This window comes from Dreissena polymorpha, chromosome 6 (genome assembly GCF_020536995.1).
Source record: "Dreissena polymorpha isolate Duluth1 chromosome 6, UMN_Dpol_1.0, whole genome shotgun sequence".
Taxonomy (NCBI): Eukaryota; Metazoa; Mollusca; class Bivalvia; order Myida; family Dreissenidae; genus Dreissena; species Dreissena polymorpha.
In genome coordinates this window covers 66,270,336-66,282,978 of record NC_068360.1, presented here as the reverse complement: position 1 = coordinate 66,282,978, position 12,643 = coordinate 66,270,336, and the positions used below count along the sequence as shown (strand labels likewise).

At 35.2% G+C, this 12,643-nt stretch overlaps 2 protein-coding genes across 2 annotated transcripts; both read left to right on the top strand.

The window, feature by feature from the left end:
* Nucleotides 1-1,132: 1,132 nt before the first annotated feature.
* On the top strand, nucleotides 1,133-2,404 carry LOC127835763 (baculoviral IAP repeat-containing protein 2-like). Its single transcript, XM_052362201.1, has 2 exons — nucleotides 1,133-1,649; nucleotides 2,184-2,404. Exons 1-2 carry the CDS (start codon nucleotides 1,133-1,135, stop codon nucleotides 2,402-2,404), a joined length of 738 nt encoding a protein of 245 aa, XP_052218161.1.
* Nucleotides 2,405-10,233: 7,829 nt separating this feature from the next.
* LOC127835762 (baculoviral IAP repeat-containing protein 2-like) lies at nucleotides 10,234-11,529 on the top strand. The gene is made up of 2 exons (XM_052362200.1): nucleotides 10,234-10,963; nucleotides 11,366-11,529. Exons 1-2 carry the CDS (start codon nucleotides 10,234-10,236, stop codon nucleotides 11,527-11,529), a joined length of 894 nt encoding a protein of 297 aa, XP_052218160.1.
* Nucleotides 11,530-12,643: the final 1,114 nt, after the last annotated feature.

Sequence of the window (12,643 nt, the reverse complement as noted above, 5' to 3'; positions counted from 1 at the left end):
ATAAAATACTTAAACTGTGTATACCCGGCGGAATAGCATAGAGGGCTAATGCGTTTTTACTTCAGACTAACTCCAGGACTCCGGGGGTCACTGGTTCGAGCACTGGTACCGGCTACTTTTTTCCTTTTTTAAATTTTATTCTTGATTTTTTACTGGAGCTTTTAAGATCCAATGTTTACATTTATTAATATAAAGCATTTAATGACAAACTTCAAAATATGCCAAAATCTGTGAAAAGGCCCCTTTAAATGGTTTGTAACTGTGTGGTCTCCACGAACAATAAGCGATTATGTGATTATCTACTTGCGTTATTTATAGTTAACTTGTAGTTACCTGGTACGTGTACATAGTAAAATTTTATTACCGAATATACTGAATATATGGAAACTTAACAACGTTTTCAAGTAATGCAATATACCAGTCGTGATATTTTAATCAATATAAACAAATAATTGTAGCGAAATACGGTATTTTAGAACTTTTCTTTTTTCGTCGTTTGTGGTTGACGGTCCCTTTAATACCTTGCGGGTCGAAATGCACTGCATTACAGTGAGGTAACGATTCCTCTACTGGAACGACGGCTTGTTTAAAGCTTCGTACATTTGCATGTTTAACGGTCAATTTCGAAAACAATTTATTCTATTTTCGCCAAAGAGTATATCAGGTTATTGAACAACAATACTTATTTGATCTAAAAAATACGAGTGCACAGAATGCAATATCGTAGTAGTTATTAAATATGAGAACACGGCCTTTAAATAAAAACGCCCTGGCGCTGACAATCCCCTGAATATAAAGGGACACACACAAACTGTATTGATGTCGAGAGTTGAGCGTGGAACTACATAAGAGAGCAAATCTTTCATGCTGCACACGCAGATAGCAGTTACAGTGCTAAACGCACTGTAGTATCTCTGTTCATACCGTATTCTTCCCAAAAATGGAAAGTCGATTGAATGACATATTGATACTAATGTGAAAACTGTTTTTAGATTGCACGTTTTCTACTTCGAAAAGGTTCAGGCCTACCGGCGGGAATTTTATATTCAAATTGATTGGTCGCTTACAAAGGTCAGCTAAGCCCTAGGTGAAAAGCTGGGCTAAACAGCTACGCCGAAAAACATCAGACGCGATGACTCCAGTTTTCAGCCCAGTAAATGCCATCATCACTCGCCTGGCGGAAGGAAAAAGGGTGCATCCCAAAGAGAGTATGCGCCATGAATCGCTACGTCTATGCACGTTCCGTACTTACCAAACTTATGGGAAACCATCATGTATAAAACTTGCCAAGGCTGGGTTTTATTATGCCAGCCAAGGCGATGAAGTTATATGCTATTGCTGCGCCAAACGTATCAGTAACTGGAACGAAAAAGACGATCCTATGCGCGCTCACAGACTGGTATCACCTAGCTGTCCTTTCTTGATACGCAATTCCGAGGTCAACGAACCAGTGACAAACGATGACATCGAAAGTTCCAATCCCCGACTGAACCGGATACTGCACTCACTGGATACATCAGACGAGCAATCCGTTATACAGGAAATAAATAGCGGCCCAGCAGCGAGTGAAGACGTTTCCGCGTTATCTTCATCTAGTTTAAATTCAAATCAGAATGGTGCTAGTGGGCACACGGCTGAATTTACAGCAGGTAAATCCACGCAACATTTATCTCTTATTACTGAACCGACAGTTGGAATAACACCATACTCTAGCTTACCTGTCCACAAACATAGAAGTTCAATCGCTGATGTCAGCTCCGAAGATAGCATTTCGAACGAAGCGAAAGTTTTTGCACCGAATTCTGCACGCAAAAAATCTCCGTTGGTTAAAGGGAAAGAATTACATACACGGGATGCCTCCGGTAATTTTTTTTTTACTTGTATCTCTATAAAAATTCATGTTCACGTGCATTATTTGGTAAAAGTTCTAGACATTCCTGTTATAAAAAAGTACAAACATTTGAAGTAAAAATGCGACATGTATAATTTGTTATCGATAAAAAGACGAACTTAAATAGCATGAACCTTGTCATAGTAGCGGCTTGTACCAACGATGCGGTAGCATAACAGCTTCATAAAAATGCCATTCTTTTTCACCTCGCACAATTTTCTGCTATTTTATATTATAATTGCTATGCACAAACGTTTCTGTTAAATTAATAAAGTTATGTTCATCTTTCTAGCCAAGCGTGCAGACGAAGTCCGAGAAAAGCTCCTCAGCGAAAACCGCGCCTTAAAAGCTCAGTCAAAATGTCTGCGATGTCGTAGACATGACGTGTGTATCGCATTCCTGCCGTGCGGTCACCTGGTTTCCTGTGAGGGGTGCAGCACCGACCCCAGTGCCCGGAAGTGCTTCTCGTGCGACGCTGCCGTGAAAGCCAGAATCAAGGCGTTCATTTCATGAAGACCATCTGATAATGTTATATTTTTAATTGTGACCGTATGTCCTGTTAATTCCACGCTAAAACAACATCAGTTTTTATAGGTATTTATTCCATATTGAATTACACGACAAAGTACAATGGTAGTGTGGCAGATCTTTTGACTTGTAACCTTTTTGTCGGGAAAAAAGAGCAAGAAAAAAGGACTTATATGTTTTGCTTTTATATATATAAACAAAAAAACAAAAACAAATGCATTTTAATAAGTTTTAACATTTGCAATACCAGTCGTTGACACTGTTATATTGTTAATTAACATCTTGTATGATTTATATATAAAGGACAAGGTGTTAAGGTTGTAACCGCTTAGTGGCCTGGTTTTGAGGTCTTTTGATTTTGCAGACCGAGACGGGTTTTTTTGCGAGTATGTTTTTCCATTGTAAACGATGTTGTGATAAACACGTGTTCATCTTGTTTATTTTAATTCCGTGTTTTTTCAATTTGTATCAGATCTTGAAAGTACCGATGCCTCTTTTGTTATGTTTCTTAGAAGGCACCGTCTCTTTGTTTGTGTAATATATTTTATAAGATATTCGAAGGATTTTCCCTTCACCTTTTCATTTACAAAAGATGCGGCATTTATAGCCATGTTAACATAGTATGGTTTTTCGTTACCATGTGTCCATTGCCTTATACATACCTTTTACATGAAATGCACGATTCGTATGTTTTTAAACTTTTACATTTATTTAATTAACAATACAATATGTTTGCAAAGATTCCGTTTTCAATTTCCTTTTACATGTTTATACTGATGCTGGTCCATAGTGTAGAAGAAATTTACTGCTTTTTCGGTCCGTATGTATAGTGCCAGTTACGCGGTCTCGGTAGTTTTCAGACTATGCTTAAGGGGTCAATATTAAAAACGGGGTCTGTATACAACCCCGCGTTCTAGGCACCTTTAATTACTATGACGGGGTGTGGCGGAGGTAATGCAATCAAACGGCACAATAAGGTCTTATATCGAAAACCACAATCACGTCTGAAATTGAAATTTTGTATACCTCGCTATATATGTCCTTGTATGAGACATTAATAAATGACGTATTTATATATGATACTATATTGGGTACCCCTATATATCTTAATTCGTGTTAATATCGGATAAAAAAGGGCATGGAGATACATGTATTTGAAGTGGGAACCCCATGACCTATTTCTAAATCAGAGATTCCATAACTGGCGATATGTGTGAATATATATATATTCCGTTTTGTTCCTTTTTCGTTTTGTTTTTTTGCATTTGACATAACGAAAAACAAGAATCAACGTATTTTAGTTCATATTCCGATTTTCTTATAACCGGAAAACACGAGTTCCTTCGTTTTTCGGTGTACTAATAACAAAACAAAACTTATTTCCTTCTGCATAGATCTATTTCGTTTCAATTTTAATAATACAAAAATCAATATATGAAAATGGAAACACAATGCCTGCTTTCATTTACCGTTCTTGAATTGAAAACGGAAAACGAGGGTCGCTCCGCTGTTGTTTGTGGGAGATAAATCGTGATTGATCATTTTGCGCAGTTTTCTCCCTTAGATCTTATTATTTGAATAAATAAATAAAGAAAATTATAAAAGAATAATAGTTGAGTCTTGGGACAGCTATTGTTGGCTGCTCTAATGGGAAAATGAATAGATCTAGTAACATTAAATTATGATACAAATGTGCATGTCTGCTTTTGTTTGAAATCATTGGATTTGAGTACATGAATGACATGCATTTCGATAATCATTGCTCAATACAATATCTTTTTTAAGCGCAGCTTTTCTCTTAAAATAATTAAGCAATTGCATTTTTTGCTACATTGCATTTATATCTGTTTACAAATGAAAAGGCCCCACATTATTGCTATAAATATCGTCTTTTCCGTCGTTATTTATTGCGGCTTCCAAGACTCTTGATGGTCCAATAATGTTGTATGTGGCACTCAATTATTTAACACGTTCATTTCTATTGCACCACTATAGATTGTGTACAGTGTGTAACGTACACGTTTTTCGTTGTGTATTAAATTGATTTGTCGCGCTCTGGGAAAACGAGGTTTAATGCATGTGCGTAAAGTATCATCCGAGATTAGCCTGTGCAGTCCACACAGGCTAATCGGTGAAGACACTTTCCGCTTTTATGGTTTTTTTTTATTTTTTTAGCGAAAATGTAATTAAGACGGAAAGTGTCGTCCCGGATGGGCCTGTGGGATGACACTTTATGCGCATGCATTAAGCCGCGTTTTCACAAAGCGATGCTCAAATGTTTATAACCTATTCTAACACGGCACGTGACTTGTTTTCTATAGACAAAGAAGGAAATCAAGCGTGGGTTATTCTGCAATAACTTATGGGCGGAGCTTATACACTGAAAGCACGCGCTGTAGCTAAACAAAACATGCCGATACATTTTCCACCAGCGTAATAATCCGGTATTTTATGAATGAAAGTCACGTGACAAAATACTACGCTATGAACAGAAATGCGTAAACTTGACCCAATTTCCCACGGTGTTCGTCTGCTGCTTCGATACTGAAATGGCTGAAGTTCGAATCGGAGTTGTTGTCTTGTAGATTCAACACTCTTGCGTTAATTTAAAGAGTACAATGAAAACATGTTAGTTTACGCAAGTTGTTGTTCTTAGTTAACCAAACGTGAGAAATTAAATGGGTTTTTTCCATCCAGTTTGCCTGTTATTGAGGGCGGAGATCTGATCGACAGAACAGCCGAAAGCTATTTTTATGGGCGGAGCTTCACATAAAATAGTATGCAAGAAAAATAAGATACATTCTATGAATCTTTAGTAAAAATCGTGTTAGAATCGAAATAATTCGTGTACGTTATAGTTTGTGGTCGAATAACCCACGGCCGGAAGTTTAGATGCGTGGTTTCAAATCACTCGTGCTTCGCACTCGTGATTTAATCCCTACGCATCTAAACTTCCGGCCGTGGGTTATTCGACAACAAACTATAACGTACACGAATTATTTCTTAAACATCGTCAATCAAAGGGAAGCAAACGCTTATTCACATATCAGTTTGTTGTTCGAGGTTATTCACCATTCTTAAAGCTACCCGAGTAGATATTTCTAACAACAATGCGGTTATCTCAACTGACCAGAATTGATCAGTATTCGTCAGATACATTCTAAAGCTTAACTTTTCCATACCGTTTTTTGCGAAAATTCTGCCAAAAAATGCCAAAAGCATAAAAAAAACAACGAACCCTAATATTGTACCTAGCGGATTCCTCAAGACTTAAATTAACCTGTGACGTATGCACGCTTTGGGTCACGTGAGCGTCAATTTCACGTGATTTCCACTTCCGCGCATTTCAAAACAAAGAAGAACTACTAAATAACACAAGCAATTTACAAACGAATTATGTTTACGGATAGCCAAAGCAAAGTGATTATAGGACATGTTTTGTCTTAATGGATAAACGAGGATCATTTTTTATTGAATATCATGTTCGCAAAAACTTTTAAAGTCCGAATGCAAGCTGATTGCATAAAAACGATTTTTGAGATCAGAGCGAATTCAATGAGGCCGATTTGTGGATTGAAAAAAGGTGATGGTATTTTATTGAAATTTGTCGAGTAATATGCAAAGATATTGACAATATATCACGCTGCAAAAAACATTACGCAACAACTAGGTTAACAACTTTTAACCTATAAATATGTTTCCTCTTGTTTAACACTATCACACTTTTTCTTCACCTCACTTTCATGCTTTGAAGTCTCCCTTTTAATGCTTTTAAACCACTTTTATCTTGCACTGACACGCGCACCTGCCAGTAATACCCGCAAGGGGAGTCCGGAGGTATTTAATAAATAAATAAATAATACCCGAAACGATATTGCACCAGTATCCGAAGATAGATAAATACAAACACATTTTGACTCATAATCACTTTTTTGCGACACATAACAAAAATTGAAAAATATACCAACATCAACTCGGGCGGCTTTCACAAACGACGGTATTGCCCCAGAGAACTCGGTGATATGTAATTTTCTATGTTAGATTGTAACGCATTAGTAATAATGTATAAGCAGATATATAAGATAGTTTATTAAAGTCTCACCATCATGTACCTAGTAAAACATATATAAAATAGCTTAAAACATTGTACATAAATGCCACTCACAATTGAGGTATAAGAGACTATACATATTATAAAAATACAGTTCAGCATCAATAGCCAAAACTTTACGAACATACTTCACTTCAACAAAGGATAATGTTGATCAAGTTTTCAACTCCAAATATCGGTTTCAATTAATACAAAATATATAAGAGTAGGATAAATCTTACATCTAATTGCTATGAGTGTTATTAAGCACGAAGTTATTCGTTCGCTGAGTTTATGCGATGGCCAATCAGCTTAAGGGGAACCGTAACAATCACACGTATCGGGATTATCTTCGGTTTAAATTTGAAAAAATAAATCACGAACAAAAATACGTATTACGAATTATTTATAAACAATTTGATTTTAATTATATGGTTTCCAATATGTGTAGTGCACGGTTTCATGAATATTATGGTTTCGCATGGTTTCTTACGACTTGATATGTGCATTTAGGTTGCTAAAATACTTATAACTTATGGTAAAGGGTGTTTTGAAGCAATTGGAACTTTTCTTTTATATAAAATGGTTAAATATGTTTGATAATGTATAGATGTAAAAATAATGTGTAACGGTTTCCCCATACTCTACAAACTCTATCTCTACATACGAAATTACCAAATAAGTCACATACATTTATGAATTGTTGTTTTATTTGAAGATTATGGTATTTCAATTTGGGAAAACTGATTTTTCACTTAATTACAGTCATCAGGTATACATGTATACATTAATTTCTTGTTAACAGAGTTTCGTATGTTAAAAATATATAACAATTGATTTTCTAACAAAACTGTGATATATGGAATATTTGTGAATAATTTCATAAAGACATAAACAAACAGAAAACAAAATAATGTGCCTGCCCTGGGGATCGAACCTCGTACTTTTGGAAGCAAAAATTAACTCGCTACAATTACAGCACGATGTTTTTGAATCATACATTTAATTTAAACCATATGTCGGTTATACACCTTTTCGCTAAATTATTTACGAAAAGCGTTACAAAAGCTGTTGAGGCTTCACGACTTCGATTGATAATTATCAATAAACGAATAAATATTTGTAATACATGTACTTTTCTAAGTCAGGGATTTTATTTTGCTTGTTTATTTATAATTCATACATTCTTTTTTTAATTGACATTTTTCTTAAATAGTCATTCAGCCAAATTGTGGACAAGTCCCTTTAATTTGATGCAACAAATCATTTTTATTCTGCAGTTACATCATACGTTTACCTGTTTACAAATTTAACTGTGCACTAACCCGATGTACCACTAACGTGCGGGGAAAAAACAACTCATTGTGACAGGTGTTTTTGTAGAATTGTTAAGTGTAATTAAACCTAAGGTTTGGTATTTTGCAAACGTAATACTGTAGGGCTTCCCAATCTCACGTGAAACAAAGAAACGCGCTCATGTTAATTATGTCTAGACATAAATACCTTCCGATTCTGCTAATATTGAAGTTTATAACAGTTAAAATTACACGTCTTTAATTGTATAGTAATTAACATTCTAAACCCGTAAATGCGTGTGAAGTGGTTCCGGCAATTTTCTAATTTTATACACTTAAGAGATTTTGGAACAATTGTTATTAATGACCGCCACCGTTTGTCGCCCAAATGGGGGTGGGGTTGGGGGAGGTAAATCGCCGGGTGGGCCATGGGGCCCGCAGTTATAACAATTTCACATACCGCCATTGTGTCCTGTCGGCACTCATAGTTTGCAAGTGCTAAAGGGTTCATTGTATGTAGAATTTAAGAAATGATGTCAGACGTCCTTGTAAATTGTTTTTTATAAATATTTTATAATTCAATTTTAAAATAGGGCATACACACAGAGAAACTGAGCGATGTAAAGCTACATACAGAAGGATCATGAACTCGTTAATATCTGGTGGAAAACAAATCAATCTTGGCAATGGTATCGAAATGTAGCGTTGATACATTAACATGTTTACTGGCCTTGACGACAAATTTTATTTTTACATAGTTTGAACACATCACTTAGAAGGATGGAAAATAGTTTAGTAACTGAACTTCAGTTAGTAAGGGGATGTATTTCTTATACCTAAATGTACGGTATTTGTATTCATCATGCATGAGTTCGAACCAGTGATTGATTAATGTATATTTATCTTTACCTTCTACATAGATCCTTTTTGTGGTATACTTTTTAATATTTTGTTGTTTTTTATCTTTAAATAATTTTCCTTTCGTTCTTTTTTGGTTATTTTATAGGTTTATATCTAAACAAGGATGATATTGAGATGCATTCGAAACAAAAAAAAATCACCAGAACGAAATAAAAGTATTTAAATCATGCTCTTATGCTTGAAAAAAACAACATTAGTTGTCCCGATGGTTTACCATTTTAATACAAATACAAGTTTAGTACCGGAGAATAGCAGTATAATTTTTGTCAAATAGTTCGTTTTGGTTAATAAATTAAAATGGTGAATTTTATGTTTGTTAAAGAGACTTTTATACAGAATTTGGGGGTTTAACGTTAACTGTCCATTTCGTAAACGTTTGTGATGTAGTAGAAGAAGTAGTATATCTTTATTTAAGTCTCAGCAATATACATACATGGTGATAACAATACAAATAATTACAAAATGTCCAATGTATATTGTCATTCCATATTGGAATTATAAGAGACTATCGCAGTTAAGAATTCCACTCTATATATACACATTACATACATTACGCCTTTTATCAACTCAACAAGTTTGCACAAATAAATAAAATAGAAAGTGAAAAAGTTAAAACTGAAAAAACTTTGCTAATAAAATTAATGTATGTTTTCGTTTCCAGAAATTTATGGATATCGTCACGAAACCGACTCTCGAAAAACAACATCCCAATTATTTATTCGAAGACAAAACTTGATAAAAATTGCCGGATTTCGTTTTAATACCGACACTAATATTATATCCGCGTGTACACTGATCGACCGAAAACGAAGACTACATAGTGTTGGCCTATGTGTATTTTGTTTTTCTTGTTAGAGTCATGGGATCCCAAAGAACATGAAACCGTGTTTATTGATAGTTAATGTGTAATTGGAATTGCATAGGATTGCAATTTTGGAGCTTTAAATGTCTCTTAAATATAAGCTTGACTATTTTCGTTTCGTACAACATCCATCTATACATCTGCCGCACGTACATATTGAAAAAGCAAACAGTTCATTAATTCGATTTTATATTAAATATTAAATATTCTAGGAATACCAATTCCAGTGTAATGTATATAAACGTGCGTATTGTTGAGGACTCAAGCATGTATTTTACAGACAAATTTCAACTTTTAAATATTTATTTTTCCTCCATATACATTTGAAAAGTGTATGCATACTAATGTTGATAATAATTATCGCATAATAAAAATAGTTCAATGTAAATTAACATATATATATTTATATACTTACAGTTTATAATTGCTTCCATTAATATTCATATGTAAATATGTTTATACTATTTTGGTATTTTATTGTTTTTAACCATAATTAGAATTTCTATGGTTAATTAGATCGAGAACTTAAAATATGCTTATATTAATTTGCTATTAATTGTTATTTCATGTTCCAAAGTACTAGTTACGAATTGGATTTTTAAAGTACAATGAATTTAAGCGTGTGTGAAAAAACACATCGGACTAGATGACCCCGGTTGTTAGCCCAGTAAATGCCATCGTTACTCGCCTGGCTGAAGGAAGCAGGGTGCATCCCAAAGAGAGTATGCGCCATGAATCGCTACGTCTATGCACGTTCCGTACTTACCCAACTAATGGTAAACCTTCATGTATAAAACTTGCTAAGGCTGGATTTTATTATGCAAGTCAAGGCGATTACGTCATATGCTATTGCTGCTCCAAACGCATCAGTAACTGGAACGAAAGGGGCGATCCTATGCGCGCACACAAACTGGTATCACCTAGCTGTCCTTTCTTGATACGCAATTCTGAGGTCAACGAACCAGTCACAAGCGATAGCATCGAAAGTTCCAATGCACGATTGAACCGGGTTATGCACTCACTGGATGTTTCAGATGTGCAATCCTTAGAAGGAGAAAGAAATAGCGGTCGACTGGCAAGTGAGGAAGATTCTTCTTTATCTACATTTAGTTTAAATTCAAATCAGCATTGTGCTAGTGGACGCACTAGCGAATCTACAGCATGTCAATCGACGCAACAGCTATCTCTTATTACTAAACCGACACCTGGAAAAACACCATACTCTAGCTTGCCTGTTCAAATACTCAGAAGTTCAATCCTGGAAGGCAATTGTGAGGATAGCAGCTCGACCGAGGAACTAGTTTTTTCACCAAATGCTAGGCGTAAAAAGATTCCACCTGTTAAGGGGACAGAATTGCATCCACAAGATGCTAGCGGTAAGAGCTGGGTTTTTTTTTACTTTAATTTCCATGAACAATACTTGTTCACGTGCTTTGTTTGGTAAAAAGCCACAAACATTCATACTAGAAAAAATACAAACATCTCAGGTGTACATGTACCTTGTATATTTTTGTGTTTTCGATCATAAGACGAACACAAACTTTGTTTCGAAAGCGGCTTGAACCTCCGAAACGGTACGGTGCGGAACCGATACGGTAGCTTAACAGTAAAATTAACAAATGCAATAATTTCTCACTTCGAACATTTTCTACAGAATCATATAAGAATTGCAATACACGTTTGTTTTTAATAAATGCAGTAATTGATTTTCGTCTTTCTAGGCAGGTGAGCCGACAGTGTAAAAGAAAAGCTCCTCAGCGAAAACCGCGCTTTAAAAGCGCAATGGAAATGTCTGCGGTGCCGTAGAAACAACGTGTGTATCGCGTTTCTGCCGTGCGGTCACCTGGTTTCCTGTGAGGGGTGCAGCACCGACCCCAGTGCCCGGAAGTGCTTCTCGTGCGACGCTGCCGTGAAAGCCAGAATCAAGGCGTTCATTTCATGAAGACCATCTGATAATGTTATATTTATAATTGTGACAGTATGTCGTCTTCCACGCTAGAACAAAATCAGGATTTTCAGGTATTTATTGGATATTAAATAACACGACAAAGTGAATAGGTAGTGTTGAAAATCGTTTAACTTGTTACCTTTTAAGTAGAAAACAAGGAAGAAAAAAATACTTATATGTTTTTCTTTTACATATATGTATAGGAGAAATGCCATAACACAAGATTCGTTTGCTGAAAAAAACAAACAAATGCGTTTTAATAGCTTTAACATATTGCAATACCAGTCGATGGACTGTTATATTCTTTATTAATATCATGAATGATTTTCATATAAAGAACAAGGTACTACGGTTATGACTGCATAGTGGCTTGGTTTTGAGGTCTTCTTATTTCGCAAACAGAGACGGGTTTTTTGCGTGTATGTTTTGCTTTTATAAACAATGCTGTGATAAACATGTGTTCGTGATTTTTGTTTTAATGCCATGAACTTTCTTTTTTTTCAGATCTTGAAAGTACCGACGGCTCTTTTGTAATATTTATCAGAAGACCGTTTGTTTGAGTAATATATATTGTAAGATATTCGAGGATAATTTACAAACGATGTGACATTTATAGTCATATTTACACAGTAGAGTCTTGAGATATCATGTGTTTACTACCGTATACATACGTTTGTGAGATTTCATGTGTTTACTACCGTATACATACGTTTGTGAGATATCATGTGTTTACTATTGTATACATACGTTTGACTGTGTTTACTACCGTATACATGCGTTTGATTGTGTTTACTACCGTATACATACGTTTGACTGTGTTTACTACCGTATACATACGTTTTACTGTGTTAACTACCGTATACATACGTTTGACTGTGTTTACTACCGTATACATACGTTTGTGAGATATTATGTGTTTACTACAGTAAACATACGTTTGACTGTGTTATCTACCGTATACATACGTTTGGCTGTGTTTACTACCGTATACATACGTTTGACTGTGTTTACTACCGTATACATACGTTTGACTGTGTTTACTACCGTATACATACGTTTGCCTGTGTTTACTACCGTATACATACGTTTGACTGTTTTTTTACTACCG